Genomic DNA, 15,853 nt, shown 5'->3' on the forward strand with positions numbered 1-15,853 from the left:
GAGGGCTTAAACTTGATCAAATATTCAACAGATATAGATTTCTCTGAGTCCCTGGATTCCCCACCTCTTCCACCCAGCTGAGTTCCATCCTTCCATTATTTTCCCAGAATCTTTCACTTTCACTCTCCCGACTGCAGTCACAAACAAACTTGGGTGCCGCACACTCGCACAGCCACGCACGTATGCACACGGGGAATCATAAAGTAATGTCGAGTGGCAGAGAGGTGCAGCTCATTTAGGCTGCAGTGCAGCGTTTCTCTCTGCTTCCTCTCCCCTCTGTTGTCTCTTCTCTCCTCTCTATTTCACTCTCCGCTTCGCTGTCACTCTCCATCTTTCTCTCTCTTGGTCTGTCTCTCACTCTTCCACTTTAACCCCCCCCCTCCCCAACCCCGCCCCACGTCCCCCCTTTTTTCTGTCGCCCCTCCCTTCCCCATGTGGATTCTGTGTCATTTATTTCAGCTTAACCCTGATAAATAAACCAGAGAGTACGTCTGCATTATTGAACACTCCTGTCTGCACGCGCTACCCAGTGCTGTCCAACAATTAGACCACACAAACACACACACACACACACACACTGCCCCACCCTGTCCAAAACTTTCCATTAAAGGCTAAAAGTCTGACATGTGCTCAAGAACATATATATCCATCCATCCATCCATTCGCTTCCACTTGTCCTTTTCAGGGTCGCTGGGGACGCTGGAGCCTATCCCAGCTGTCATAGGGCGAGAGGCGGGGTACACCCTGGACAGGTCGCCAGTCTGTCGCAGGGCCAACACACAGGGACAGACAACCATTCGCACTCACATTCATTCGCACATTCACACCTAGTGACAATTTGGATTATCCAATTAACCTATCCCCACAAGCTGCATGTCTTTGGACGGTGGGAGGAAGCCGGAGTACCCGGAGAGAACCCACGCAAACACGGGGAGAACATGCAAACTCCACACAGAAAGACCCCGGCCTGATGTTGGAATTGAACTCAGGACCTTCTTGCTGTGCGGCAACAGTGCTAACCACCGTGCCACCGTGCTGCCCAGAACATATATATCAATAAAAAAAATTTTAAAAATCACAAAATGATAGAGAGCAGAAACCATGACCAATGGATAGAGAAAAGGAATACAACAGAGTGGGAGAGAGAAACTCAAATTTGCAGAGTGAGAAGCTGTGACATTTAAATAGCTACCAAATAAACACATGCACCAACATATCAGTAAACTTCCCACAAAAAAAAAAAAAAAATTAGAAACGACACACACACACACACACACGCACACACACGCACACACACACACAAATATGCACAAACACATTTTTTTCTCGGTTTGCAGGCTCCAGTCAGCTCTTCTATTATTCATATTAGTGGGGTGAGGTTGTTTATCTCGGCCATTGTGCAAATGCAAGCACCGTGCTCTGGGGGCCCTGCTCCGTAACCACACCGCTGGGAGTCATTCATGCTCTTGCGCAAACACAGAAAAATATGCCAATGCTACATATCCATACATGCACCTGCTAACCGCGCAGTCACACACACACAAAACGTCCACATATGCTTTCATACCTGTACCTGCCACAAATGTGCGCACACTCATACACGCTCTGCCATCTGTCTCGGCGTGCAACGACAACACCGGAGTCCCACGGCGACTGACCCGTTCCCCACCGCGGATCTGACTAAACTTTGTGCGCACTTGTGCATATGTTCCTGTGTCTTTTCGGGTGTGGGTGGGTGCGCGGCAGCTATTTTGAGAGCGTTTTGTGTGTGTTTGCGACCACAGCTCTGCACGGAGTGGCGAAGTGTGTGTGAGTGCATACATTTCTGAAAATGCCCCTGTGTACGGTGATGTGAGCGTGCATATGTTAGAGTGGGCACCGAGGAGGATTACTGCCATTTGTGGGTGTCTGTGCGTGCGGGTGGGTGGGTGTGTTAGATGGTGAGAGACAGAAAGAGTTCGCTCACATGCAAGGTCATATGTATATCAAGAGTGCGATTATTCACTGTAAGTCAGTGTGTGTTCAAACATGCGTGCGTGTGTGCGCGCGCCTGTTGCCATGTCCTTGACAGCAGCAGCAGTGATTGGAAGTGACCGAGCTGTTTCAGTGTCGCACTCCAGATGAGTGGTGTGCTCTGGTGGTGTATCAGCTGACACTCACACCCCATTCACATCAGGCACGCACATCAGGACCGGCCCACAACTGTCTGACATCTTCTTACTATTTGCTCTGTCCCTTCAGCTTTGATCCCTCAGCATGCACAACATATTCATACTCTATCAAAGTCTCTTCCGACACCATCCCTCTTTTGTCTCCCTTGTTCTGAGTTAGCTATCTTTCCCAGTCGCTTTCATCACTCAACAGTCATGCCTGGTACTTGAAATGAGCTCTAGCCAGCTTTATTGTGAAGAAGGGTGGTGTCCCTTTTGATATAAAATCAAGCACAGCATTACTTCAGGCTGGCCACAAAAGTCAAGCTGGGCCTGAAGGTCAGGTGATCTGAATGCCAGCCCACATCAGCTGATGCTCATCTAATACCTTTCAACAGATCGAGTTGGCAAATTTCATACTGGTGATGTCATTTTTCGTGCTGCAAGCTGCTTTGCAATCCACTTCAGCCTCAGCCTCTTCTTTCACGCTGGTCTGCTGTGGCTGATGCCTGCTCTGTTCTATTTTTTGATCTCACTGTGGCTGTCCTCGCCTCTGGCTTTAAATTTATGTGTGAGGTCCCAGGACCAGGGCCATATTGAATTACAACACAATAAAGAATTACAGGAAAGCACATTTAAGTGAGATCAACGTACAAGTTTTGAAAGTGAACATTTTTGACAAGTACCAACCTCAGATTAGAAATACAGCTAATGCAGACATACCAAAAACTGCATTTCTTCCAGTGACCACTTAAGGCTTCCTCTAGAGGTGAGTGAGTCCTCAAAGACTTCTATGTTTACAGCCTGATACAAAAGAAACTCACTGGGGTTGGTTGGTTGGTTGGTTGATTGATTGAATCAATTTTTAAATAATTAATCCTTTTGAATTTTGTTAAGGTTTAAAGTCGATAGAGAGGTGTACCAAGACAGAGGGAGCTTTACCTCCACTGATCTGAGATCTAAGTCACATAATATTTGCTAGCATTAGCTGATGGATTGACGATCCACTCAATAATCCAATCTCATTGTGACTTCTGGTTCCAGAAAATGGAGCTAAACCAGAAGCTTAAACGTTCTCAAGGTCAAAAACCAACAGGTCAAAGCATCGGGCTTATCCTTCTTTGATATACAGCCCATGATCATTTTCTGTCCTCGTCCTTCTTCTGCAAATGCATTTCAATATCGCATAAGGCTTATCTGTAAACAAACACTCCCAAGATAATACAGCGTGCACCTTTGTCACTTTGAATTAATCTGTAAGAAACTGGGTGCTTAAGGATATGTTCGCCAAAATTACAAAAAGCTCTGGCTAATCCATAATACACACTGTCCTCAGATTTTATTGGGACTGTCGCTTCAGATAAAAGCAGTTCATAGTGAGGTCTGTGGATTATCCAGCAAGGCACAGCAACCGGTCTGGAGAGCACGTTGATTTATTTTTTTTAAACACAAAAGTCCAAAAGCAGATAAACAAAAGAGGAACAATTAACATAACTTGGGTTCGCCAGAGTGAAGTGAAAAAAAAGGAAGTTTCGTAATAATTTCCCTAAAGTGTCTTTTTAGTTGTAAATCCAATAAGCTGTGTGGAGATGGCTTCCTCCTGAAGTTCTCATTAGGATACACGTCATCCAGACCGCACTTTAACTGTGCAGACTTTCTATGTCTGCTCATGCATGCATGCATAAAGTGTGCGTTACACAAGGCTTTGGCGCCTGATTTCAAAGGATTCATTAAAAGCAGAGAAAGGCTTGATCTGCAGTCTGGGGTTGATGCACTGAGTGTGTGTGTGTGTGTGTGTGTGTGTGTGTGTGTGTGTGTGTGTGTGTGTGTGTGTGTGTTTGTTTGTAAAAGGGGTTAAAAAAAAACTAAAACGGTGGAGAAGACGAGCAAGCGGCAAAACACAAGACGGGAGAGCGTGACAGAGAAATGGGCTTACATAAACTCTGACCTCATGTTATGAATGCAAACATCAATCAATAAGTATGACAAATCAATTTCCCCGCTGCTTCGCTCCTCTCCCCAGGATACGGAAGTGAAGAATAACATTTAATAGGATTCAAGTAATTTGATTACAAAGCAGCAGCATCTGTGACGCGTTAGACACTGCAAAAACAAGTTTCCCCTTTTTCCAGATTCCTTGTGAGATTTTCGTCGACGCGTAAGGGTTATTTTCCCGTGCGATGATCAGTGACGGCACTTGTCGACGACTGTAATGTGAAAATCAAATCACGGAGCTTCTGCTTTGATTTACCGCGTGTTTACTCGAGAGCCAAACTGCAGGGGAAACTAATCACCCAGTGGGCTTTAAGCAAGTTACAGGTAATCTGTAATAGGTTTAACTTTAAATTAACCTCTACTGCCGAGTTTCCTCCTGCTGTTCCTCCAGCCAGCAACTCCGCATTACCACGCATATGCTTTTCGCTTGTGCCCAGTCTGCAGTGTGCAAATTAAATCACACTATGCTATAGGTTAATTAAAACCAGATTTCCCTGAGGCTTCTGCATACATCGGTGCCTTTACACACGCCCGCAAACATACATTTAACTAAATTCAGGGACAAGCCATAGTTCACGCTGTGTTCAGCGTGTGCAATATCCTCCCTATAGGGTTAGCACACAGGCGACAGCAGATATGTGGCACTAAATTAGCAGCAGGATTAGCAGTTATTAATTATCTCACAACCTCATTAAGTACACACAAGCTCTGGTAAGAGACTCGGTGCGATTCTTCATTAAGGACACATGATCAAAGCCCGGTTGCTCACTAAACACAAGCGATCTCTCGATGTCGTCAATAAGTTATCAGGACCGAATGCTCTCTACGATCGGATACTCCCCCTCACCTATCCGAGTCTCTCTACGAATCTGGGAGTAAACCTCTGCGTGTGCGTATGAGAGCGAGAGTGCGCGCGTGACCTTGTGCTGCAGCCGTCATCGATCGGGCTGGAGCTGTCAATCGATCAGTCTGGGCTGTGAGTGGAGATAAAGGTGTTTCTATCTCTGGACACCTGGTTGTCAGGTTGGGGTACAGAAGAGAGGGGGAGCGAAATAAAAGGTCGGAGGAAAAGATGTGAACCCTACACCTACGCGGCCCCGCAAAATGTTTCATGGCAACAACTAAATTCTACTTTGACTCTTCTTACGTGGAGGGAACTGGGCGTGTTCGACATCTTTAACTGTTCAGTCGTGTAAGTATGACAGGGAACAGTCAAGATAGAAAGACATGAAAATGGGAACACATTTCAGGTCATGTTTTGTCTACATTTCTATTAAAAAAATTAAAACTACAGTTCCTCTAAAGACCACTTGTGGCAGTCTGCAACAGAGAGTCAATCTCTTAGATTTTCATGTTAAAATTTCCAACTTTCTGTGAGAAATAAAACAGTTTGCAGCCTGACTTTAGTCTCTATAAATAAACCCCCTTCAGGACAACAGCGAGAGGAGATTTATTTATACGACTTATCTGCTTAAATTGAATTATAAAAGGCGTGCCCCCTTGTAAAGTTATGTATCACATAGGACATGCTTACTTTGACTATCAGGTGGATATATCAGTATCTGTCTACTAGTTACTGCATTTGATTTCTTTATCTACATTTGTGCCATTAGTAACGTTCTACTGTTGTATTTGTTTGTTACTTGGAACTAATTAGCAGGTATCTATGTCTAAGCAATACAGTTTTTGAATTGTGTTTTTCCTATTAAAGCTTTCTAAGGTTAGCTAATAACTTAGCGTGCGCCTTCTTATACAAATATGGTCGCTTGTAGCTACAAAAACAAAGATGCTGCGAGTCGGAATACCAAACTCAAGGCTTCAAAACCGGATTACTGAAACCACAGGACAACATTCCTGTGATACTCGATGGCTGCTCGGGTCCTCTCAATATTGAGTCCGTTACTAATTCATCTACCAGGAAGTGAGGCTTGCATTCATTTTCCTCCCTACTTATTAGGGCGAGATTCTGGGCGCACATACGCCAATACACACGTCCCTACAGTACATACAGTACACGACGGTTTACTGCACCGCGACACGCTATCTCGCTCACTCACATCTAATCAGAGAGAGACACTTGTGAGCTGATATCGACGCAGGGTAAAGGAGAAATGTGCCCAGAGCCTCGCCTCTCTTCACAAACACGGCACTTTTGTGGACTGATAGTAAAAAACCGAGCACACCTGAAACAGGTGAACAAATATGGAACACCAAAAGGCACGAGGGACTTCACAGACTTGGAAAAATCTTACATTCTCTTTGTCTCTTCTGTACTCTCTCTCTCTCTCTGTCTGTCTGCCTTTCTAGCTCTGTCCCAGCTTCCTCCTCCTCCTAGCTCTCCTCTTTCTGTCGTTTTTAGGTTTTTATTTTCCACCGGCAGACGAAAAGAAATGAAAAGAGCATTTGCACACCTGAGTGAATAGACCTCGCAGGTGCGTGGGAGGGGAGCTATGGGAATCAGGGTCTCTCGCTCTCTCTTTCTTTGTCTATCCTGCTCGCTGTCTCACTCCCGAGGTGTTTTTACAGCGCCTGTGTTTGTACTAGAAACTCGTGGGCGTGTGTGTATACATGCACTTGAGTGTGATCCCTATGTGTTGCGTGCATTGCTCCAGTTGGCCCCAGGTCCGCATTTAAAAACAACCCACATGTTTCAGTTGACGCAAACTTTACCCGCCGATCGTTCCGTCCGATACAGACACCTGGCCTCGCTCGCCTCGGTGACCTCATCGGGTCATCCGCACGGCTAAACTCCAAACAAGCCTTTTGAACAAACCAAAACAAACTGCGCCTCACCATCTGTGGTCACCGTCTAAGGCTGGCAGTAACAATAAACAGGCCCGAGCCCGGCGCTGCGGGACAAAGAGGGCTTCGCAACGACCGACAGCATCTCGATACGAATCTAACCGCTAAACACAAAATCCCACACATGCAGCACATCTAGAGATACTGCAAGAAGAGACAAGAAAACACAGATTGCATTTGAAGCGTGGTAATCCCACAGAGGTGAAACTTTAGGTGAGTAAATAGTTAGTGAAAAAATCTACATCTTACTTCATTTGGGGGAAAAAAACCCTCAAATGTCATGAATGTTTTGTTTTGTTGTGTTTCTTGTTTTTTAGTGCAGTGCATGTCCTGTACTGTATCTCCGCCTGTGGGCTGGATCACACGCAATTCTCAAACCTAATTATTGTAAACACACCCGCCCAATCAGCGCTATCATCTCTGAAATAAACAAACACACTCAGGCACAATCAGAAATCAACCATGCAATCATAACAACCCCCCGCCCTCCAACCGACACCAACCGCACACTGCAAATAAGGCTCAACAAACATACACACATCGACCCAGCGTTTGGTCAGGGTCCTCCACTCACCGATGATGTAGTAGTCTTGCATGCTCTTGAACTCGTGGCCCCAGAGGTTGGGCGAGAACTCCTGGAACTTGATGGTGAAGCGGCGTTCGCGGGTGGGCTCGTCGCAAGTGAGCACGATGTTGGGGGGTCCCATCACTTCGCAGCGGTCCGCCTGCTCCCGCGTCGACACGAGGTAGAGCTTGTAGAACTCGTACTCCGGCGTGGACCTGGCGGTGTCCAGAGGAGGGCAGATGAGGTCCAGCCGGTCCCCGATCTGAGGGTACAGAACGTAGCCCTTGTCGTCTCTGAATCTAAAGGAAGGAGAGACGAAGATAAAAAAAACAGAAAGGAGGCAACGGAGGGAGAGAAAGGCAGAGAATCATTAATTAAAGTCTTTATAAACAGTTCAGAGCCACCTGTCCTTGCTGCTGAATGAGCAACAGATGGGTCCTTTAGCGCTACCGTTTCTCCTTCTCCTATCCTGGTTTTTGTGTCCTTCACAGGGAACAGGTGCCTTTGCAGAGGAACTGCTGTGCAGTCAACTGCACAAATAAATTTTTACTACACAAGCTCACGCAATCCCCCGCTGACCCCATAAGGTGGTGGAGAAAAACGCAGGAAATATAACCACAAATTGATGATTCACGCGGGGAAAATAACCACCGCTGAAGCCAAAAAGGATTCAGCTGTTAGAAAACCACTCATTTTCTTTTGTAAACGAATCCCCGTGAGTTCACAGATATTTGTAACTAATCAAAATCTGGTGCCTTTGAGATTAAGCAGATATTAAAATAATCAGAAGTATTCAAAAGGAAGCTTTTTCACTTAAAAAAAATACCTATTTTGGCCAAAGTTATCTCATCTACTTGAATGGGACAGCTGTGACAGAGAAAAGAAACATGTCCTTGATTCTTACACATCTTTTTAACAGGACTTGTGCTTCTTTTTTTTTTATCATTTGTAGCATGAAATTATTTATATGTGGCTCTATTTTAAGCATTATATGATAAATTTTATATTCTTTTATACTTCCTCAGAGAGGGCCTGTTGTTCCTTTAGCTAATTATTCTTGCTACCTTTGTCACAAAAATTAGCATGTACTGATCAGGTATATTAATGGCTGCCTACAGATGATCTCATGTTTTCTCCATCGGTCCCTTAGTTATGCTGTCATAGGCCTAGGCTGCTGAGGATTCCCATGATGCACTGAGTGTTTATTCTCCACTCACTTTGTGCTTACACACCACTCTGCATTTAATCATTAGTTATTATTAATCTCTGGCTCTCTTCCACAGTGTGTTTTTGTCCTGTCTTCCTCCCGTCACCCAGCCAGTCCCAGCAGATGGCTGCCCTCCCACCCCCTGCTTCTGCTGGAGCTTCCTTCCTGTTAAAAGGGAGTTTTTCCTTCCCATTTCACCAAGTGCTTGCTCTTAGAGGGTCGCCTTATTGTTGGGGTTTATTTCCTAATTATTTTAGGGTATTTACCTTACAATATAAAGCAACTTGAGGCATTTGCTGCTGTGATTTGGTGCTATATAAATAAAACTGAATTGAATAATACTGCAGCTGGCAATAGTAGGTAGACGAAGGTCTTTTTAACCAGAACTTGCAGCAGGCAGAGAGTTTATGCGCCACTACCTTAAGGTCACAGATTCTGCAGAGCAGAACAGAGACTACAGAGTTTATCCACAGGATGTACAACTCACTGCAGAGACAGATGGCTTTATTGCTGTTATTTATCTGTGACAAAGTACGAGTAAAATATTTCAAGAACTGAATTACTTAATTATTCATGTAAGAGAGAGCATGTGTACAGGAAGACTTTTCACTCTGTGCACGCCATGTGAAACTACGCAGGACAAATGTAGTACAAACATAATGTTACTATCAAAACTGTAGCAAAACATTGAGATTTTTTTTCCTTTTCATCTGCAATGCACATTTTCTCCCCGACTTCATTTTTCTCTCGTTTTTCCGCAGCTCTTGAAGTGAGAACTTCACGTCCACTGAGGAAGAACCAGGCAGCCAACTTTCACTGTAGATCAACAAAGCTGCCAAAGCCAGTTCTCAGGTATGTACAGTTAATTAGTTTGCTAATTAGCTGTTTCTGTATCACTCCCTCAACTGCTTTGGTATGAACGGCGTGCCGCTTCGTCTGATGAGTTGACACCTGTCATCTATGGAAAACCTTCAGCCTGATGTGATTCTAATCCAGCAGGCTGACTAAATTCCACCAAAGTAGAACTGGGTGAGGTTGATTATCACTAGCATGACATTTTTGTGGCTTTCTGTGTGCAGCTATGTGTTTAATTTAGTTAAATAGTTTTTCTGGGTAAACGCTGAGTAGAATTTGAGGAAAGATTTTTATACGAAAATTGAAATTAATTCAGCCTACATGAAAAGAGCTGCTGCAGTTTGAAGGCTGGTGGGCTCACTGTGACTTCAAAGTTTCCAGAGGTCTCTGCGGAGCAGACAACATGAAACGCAGCAGTCACAGGGGCATAAAATTAACAAATGACTAAGTCTGTGTCATCCCCCCCTCACAGCACAGGGCCATCTCTTGCTGATAAGGCCAAATACTATGAATTATCAACTTAGCTACTCGCCCCGAGGCCTGCGATGACTTTAACGCACCATGCTAGCATGACTGGCTAACAGTGGGAAAACAGAACTATGCACCATCTACCTCAGGTTAAAATAAATGTCACCACTGACAGGAAGAAGGAAAGTGTTTATAGTAGTAAAAGTTCAAATGGGGTGGGGGGTTGCTGGATTTATTCTACTGTTAGCATTCTCAGAGAATCTTACGTGACACTTTGATGTGGATGTGGGAGGAAGCAAATGCCTGTAATGTTAAAGAGCCCATTTTCTGTTACCTCTGACTCAAACGCTGTTTTCTGTTTCCAACAAATCCACACGAACACTGGGGAGTCACAGCACTAAAACCTGCTTAATTATTCTCTCTGTTCTGCTGTCAGACAACCGTTTGAGTATCAAAAATAAACAATACAGGATCACAAAGCACACAAAGACAATGAAGCATGTTACATAACTGCTCTGTCAAAGGGAGACAGGCTACATACTGCTGCTCTCACATAAACATCAAGTGACAGTTTCGTTTGTTAATTAAAAAAAATATTGTTCACACTTTTCACTAACGCATAAATTGTTTGCTTATCAAGGATTTTCCTTTCATAGCCTCCTTTAAAAGACAACAAAGAGATCATACCAGTCCATAATGATATTAGGTAGGACTGAAAACTATTTGACTTTTGGTAATAAAATTATCTAGCATGACTTTTTTTTCCACTTACAATATGTTTCTTATTAGCTCAGTTGTAGGGATTAAATGAGTATCCCAGCAAATTAATACTGCCTGTTGTTCTGCATATGTGGGCTCGCTAAAGTCATACTAATGAAATCCAGTCGCAGTAAAGACTATAGAGAAAGTATAATGATTTTTAGTGTCAATTGTGGGTTAAGCTCCAAAAAACGCTCAAGTCTACGCATCTCACGCAATTTGGTTGAAGTGTTGTTAGAGCTACATATTTCCGAGGCTACACCAAGGCTCAGATGGCCTAACGATTTCTGTTGAGACAAAACAAGTAAAGCGGTGGCTTTCCTGATACTTTTTCAGGAACCCTGAAAGTAAACAACTACTGTCGCTAATCTGAGTTTTCTTAGCTTTAGTAAAATAAGATTATCTGGTCTCCACATTGGACACTACCTGCTGAAGAAGCAAAAATCCCATTTATGTTTTCCATAAGGGTTTTGATTATGAGCCATAATGCTGCACCATGCAAAGAAGACTTACTACGAGCTCTGGCACCAAGAAATGCTGACATGCACTTCTTTAGAAACCACAACCCTGTATGATATCAAACTTTGTCTAAAGAGAAACACTTCAACAAACGACTCTGCAAACAATCCCAAACTGAAACATCTCTGATTGGTGAATGTCTGTAGTACTAACAAAAAGTGCTTAAACCTGCAAATGTCAGGTAACTGAGTTAGCGCCAAACTTCAGAAACCACAAGAGTGGGGAATGCAGTCAGGGACAAACGATTATTATCATGCAAAAATACAAAAATTGATTAAATTCTAGATACATACATACATACATACATACATACATACATACATAGAAGCCATTTGCTGTGCAATCTAGGATGTGTAATGCATTATGGGATAAGTAGTTCCTTCAACATTAAACTTCAGTCACATCTTATTATCGTCATGATTCACCTTGTAGCTAGTTAGCTTGTTTCAGGGCGTTTATACAATTTATATCAGTATTTTTATAAGGATATAAGAAACAGTCAATGGAGATAATGAATTTAAAAATCACTTTTAAAAATGGACGCTAAAACTAGCTTCCAGAAGTGAGACCACTACACAATGTTTGCATCGGTATGCTAATGTTTAATGTTTTCACCATTTGACATTAGCATTTTAGCATGCTAACACTGTTAGCTGTAATTGAAGAGTGTTTTACTGTAGTTGTCAAGTAAGTATGACCAACAGATAACATTGTGATGTTAGCAAAGCTAAACAAAGATAGTGAAGAAAAGATAAAGCATGTTACACAGTTCTGCTGGCTGTTTTGAGCAACGAGTTGTTCTGATAAAATTCATGACACGCAGCTATCTAACAGAGTAAAAAAAACATGGGTGTACATGCAAATTATTATACTTTCCAATAGATAAGGATTTCTTTTATTTGGTTGTATGTTTTTTCTTTCACAATCACACGATGCAAGCTGGCAGGCTACAGCTACCTCTTAGCAATGTGATCTAAACAGCCTTAGACTTTCTAAAAATTGAGATGTAAGCTCTTCTGTCTGTCGGTGTGTTTGGCTAGCGGGCGTACACTGGAGGGAAGCTTCATAATGCAGGCTGAGCGGCGGAGGAGCTTTAGCTGAGGCGGGCCCAGAGGCCTGCTGGGAAGCCACTGTTCCACTTCTCATTACCCAGGTCACTCGGGGTTATCAGGCAATACTTAGACAGGAGAGGCAGGCACTCAGCTTCACTCAACGCATACACGCACACATTTATTTCACCTTCCTGTCGGCTTCAGACTGGTGAGCACATGTACTCATGCCATTTATAGAGCAAGAACTATAAACATGGTGTTAGTTCCTGAGGCTTGTGTAGCACAGCCTAATCAGAAAAATCTATTCAACACATACACAAACCCATACAAATGCCCTTCTGCTCAACACAAAAGGTTTGCCCAAGCACATCCACCCACATCCAAACACACACAGACACACTTGGGTTTATTTTTTCCTAAACATGAACACTAGCACACACATGAACACACCATAACAGCAACAAGCACCTTTAGCTTCCTGCGTGACGCATTCTTTGAGTGCTATCTGATGGTACCCTGAGTCAGAGCTGAGCTGCATTGCAGAGTGGCTGAGAAAACGCACACAGACACACACAGAATGCTCTTAGAGGTAAAATGCCACTGGGCAGGTGCGGTGCTTTAAAAGAACGGCAGGAAGAAAGACGGAGAAATCAGTGAAGTGAACGAGAGAGAGGAAGGAGTGTGGACAAAAAAAAAAAAAAAAAAAATCGAACACGTTAGGCAAGGTATGTAGCGACAACAAAGAGACGTGGAGAACAAGCAGAAAGGAAACACGGCCACAAGCAGCCCACAGAGGATGAGAACAAGGTCCTAAAATATAACGTGGAAGAGGAGGCCAAAACAAATGGGGGAAAATAGAAAGGGTGGAGGAAAGGAGGGCAGAAAGATGGAGAGTGATGGTGAATTCCAGCCTATTCCTGCAACAGAACTCAATTTTCTGATAGGCTCCATGCTCAGGGTGTCACATTTGCCGAGTTAACCCGGGTTAACCCTGCGTTTGTGAGTGAATGATAGTGTCTATGTGCAGTGTAAACAGGATGGAGTTAGGGAGACCTTGTCCCAATCTAATCATGCGGTAAGGGGGAAAATGCTGTGTATTTATCTCAGAGGCATGCTTTCCATGCCCTCCGTGTGAGGCCTTCAGTGTCCTGGGCTGCATTCAGCCCAGGACACTCTTTTTTTATAAGGTGGATATGTTTAAATCCGCCTTTGAAAAAAAAAAAAAAAGTCTAGCCAGAAAGCGCCATTTAATTTTTAGAGCCCTCAGAATCTCAGAGGTGCCACAAGGCTGTTAAACTTCCAGAGGAAAAAAAGGGAGGGGGGAGGATGGAGAGCCGGAGTGGGAAAAGTGAAGTGAGGTGAACTTATAAACAACTTTATAGAGTTCATCTGTGACCACATCTAAATAAATCATCCCATTCAGAGACAGCCCTGAGCAACATTACGTTTTCCCTTTACTCTTTTCTTCTTTGCCACATTACGCTCTGACAGAGACTCTCTCTCTCTCAGTGTCTGCTTCTATTTTTTTAAATCCTCTCTCGCTCGCTCTCATCTCTTTTGCCGTCCAGTCTCTCTCCTTCCCCTTTCTCTCGGCCATTAACAATAGAGCCATTCATGTGGCCACACTTTGAAACATGGCGTGGGAGGTTGGAGGGGGCCAGAGGTGACACTGAGGGGGGTGGGGGAGGAGAAAGGAGAAGGCCGTGAGTAGAAGAGATGGAGAGGAGGGGAGGGAGGAGGGGGATGTGAGCATTACAATCTTTTCTTCTTTGGAGCTCTTTTATGAGGGCAGAAACATCATTTTCTCAACCCAAGCGTCACCCTGCCACGACTCCCGAGTCGAGCTGAGAAGACTCAAGTGTCAGTCTCCCTGACCCCTCCCTCCCAACTCCTCCGACCTCTCACACCTCCTGCTTCCCATTCTCCCGCTCCTCCCTGTCCCACTCTCTACCACTATTATAATGCAGTAGCCACTTGGTTTCTTTTACATTTTAAACCAAGAGGAGATGGTTTAAAATCAACCAAAAAGGACTTTTGAGCGTCCTCCCCGCCTCCGTCTATCTACCTGCTCTAGGTGGCATATCGGACAGCTCGAACATTTCCCAGATTCCACAGAGGCAACCTGAGCCGTGTCCAGACCAAAGCCGGGCACACAGGTGCAGTCGGAAGAGGGGGAGGACAAGGGATGGGGCGTGTTTGAAATGTATGTCTGTGTGAACTTGAGGAATATGCTACGGGAGGTGAGGTTTGGGGGATGTTGGAAGGGCATAGGAGTGTGAGCGCCGAGTCCACGAGAGGGGAAAAAAATCAGAATGGATGCTGGAAAAAAAACAGAAAAAAATAAGGCAAGAGACAAAAGAGAGAGGTGGGATTCCAAGTGATAAAGCATCAGAGTAAACACATAAGGACAAAGAGAAAGCAAGGGAGTTGGACAGATTGCAACTGCAACAAATGTGGAAAAATAAAAGGCTAGGGCGAAAAAAAAAAGAAGGAGAAGAAAAGAAATGGGAGCGGACACTGGAGTTGGCGGAGAACACAAAACAAACCAAAATGAAATCAGTCTGGAGGATTTACTCGAAACTCTTCTAAACTTTAACCTCCTACCGTCCTCTGAGGCGGTTTTGTCCTTGAGCTAACCACAACCTGGTGTGAGCGGGAAGCCAAGGAGAGACAGCAAAGGACCGATCTATTAGAGAATAATAAACGACGGCGGTATTGGGTTCTGTGGCGTTCGAGAGTTGGAGAGGGGGGGAGATTTATGGCGGCCCCTGCGCATAAAGCTGTCTGCGCTAATCTCATGGTATACACAGTGTAATCACACACACAGGGGCCCTCAGTGCAGCCCCCTCCCTGCACCCAAACCCACCATTAATGTACACACGCTGTCAAACGCACGGCGGGGGGGCACGCACACTAAAGAGTAGCAAACCGATCGGCTACGGGAGGAATACACACTCTACAGGACGAGCGCGCACGTAGACAGGCCCACTGAGCTGCTGCAACACCTGCAGGCCATCTAGTAGCTGTCTAAAGTAAATCCGCTGGGTCTCATTTGCTGGAGAGGTGCTTTCTAAAGTGTGCCACAATGAGCAAACACACACACACACACACACACAAACGTCCATTTTGAACATGTCACTCGAGCCTTCATGGAATCTTTAAACCTGATGAAAACACACGGAGCTTCGCGCGGTGGATCCTGCACCATAATTAATTTTCTTCCAGTGCACTTTAATGAATTTTCTATCAAACAAGCATTAAAGTCTTGAAAGAATAAATAATTACTCCTCAGGTATGAATAAAATGATTTAAAAGATTTGGAAATGCAAAATTATCTCACTCCGCTGACAGACTGCATTACCCACTTTAGGGAAAATATTATTTCAAGCCTCAATGCTGGATTAAATCACTTGCTACGGTGAAGCGATTTTTTCTTCTTCTTTTTCCTGCTCTGCAGAGAACCCACACAGAGAAGGATCAG

The 15,853-nt window shown here is 44.2% G+C and overlaps 1 protein-coding gene across 1 annotated transcript in view; it reads right to left on the minus strand.

The window, feature by feature from the left end:
- efnb3b (ephrin-B3b) overlaps nt 1-15,853 on the minus strand; it is an 87,188-nt gene that overhangs the window by 37,942 nt on the left and 33,393 nt on the right. The window contains exon 2 of the mRNA XM_085451609.1: nt 7,522-7,811. Coding sequence (XP_085307735.1) covers nt 7,522-7,811 — 290 coding nt within the window. The remainder of the gene's footprint in view (nt 1-7,521; nt 7,812-15,853) is intronic.

Source organism: Copadichromis virginalis, linkage group LG3 (assembly GCF_057382275.1).
Source record: "Copadichromis virginalis isolate Kocher_CV1m ecotype Utaka linkage group LG3, C_Virginalis_male_GT1.1, whole genome shotgun sequence".
In the NCBI taxonomy this organism is placed as follows: domain Eukaryota; kingdom Metazoa; phylum Chordata; class Actinopteri; order Cichliformes; family Cichlidae; genus Copadichromis; species Copadichromis virginalis.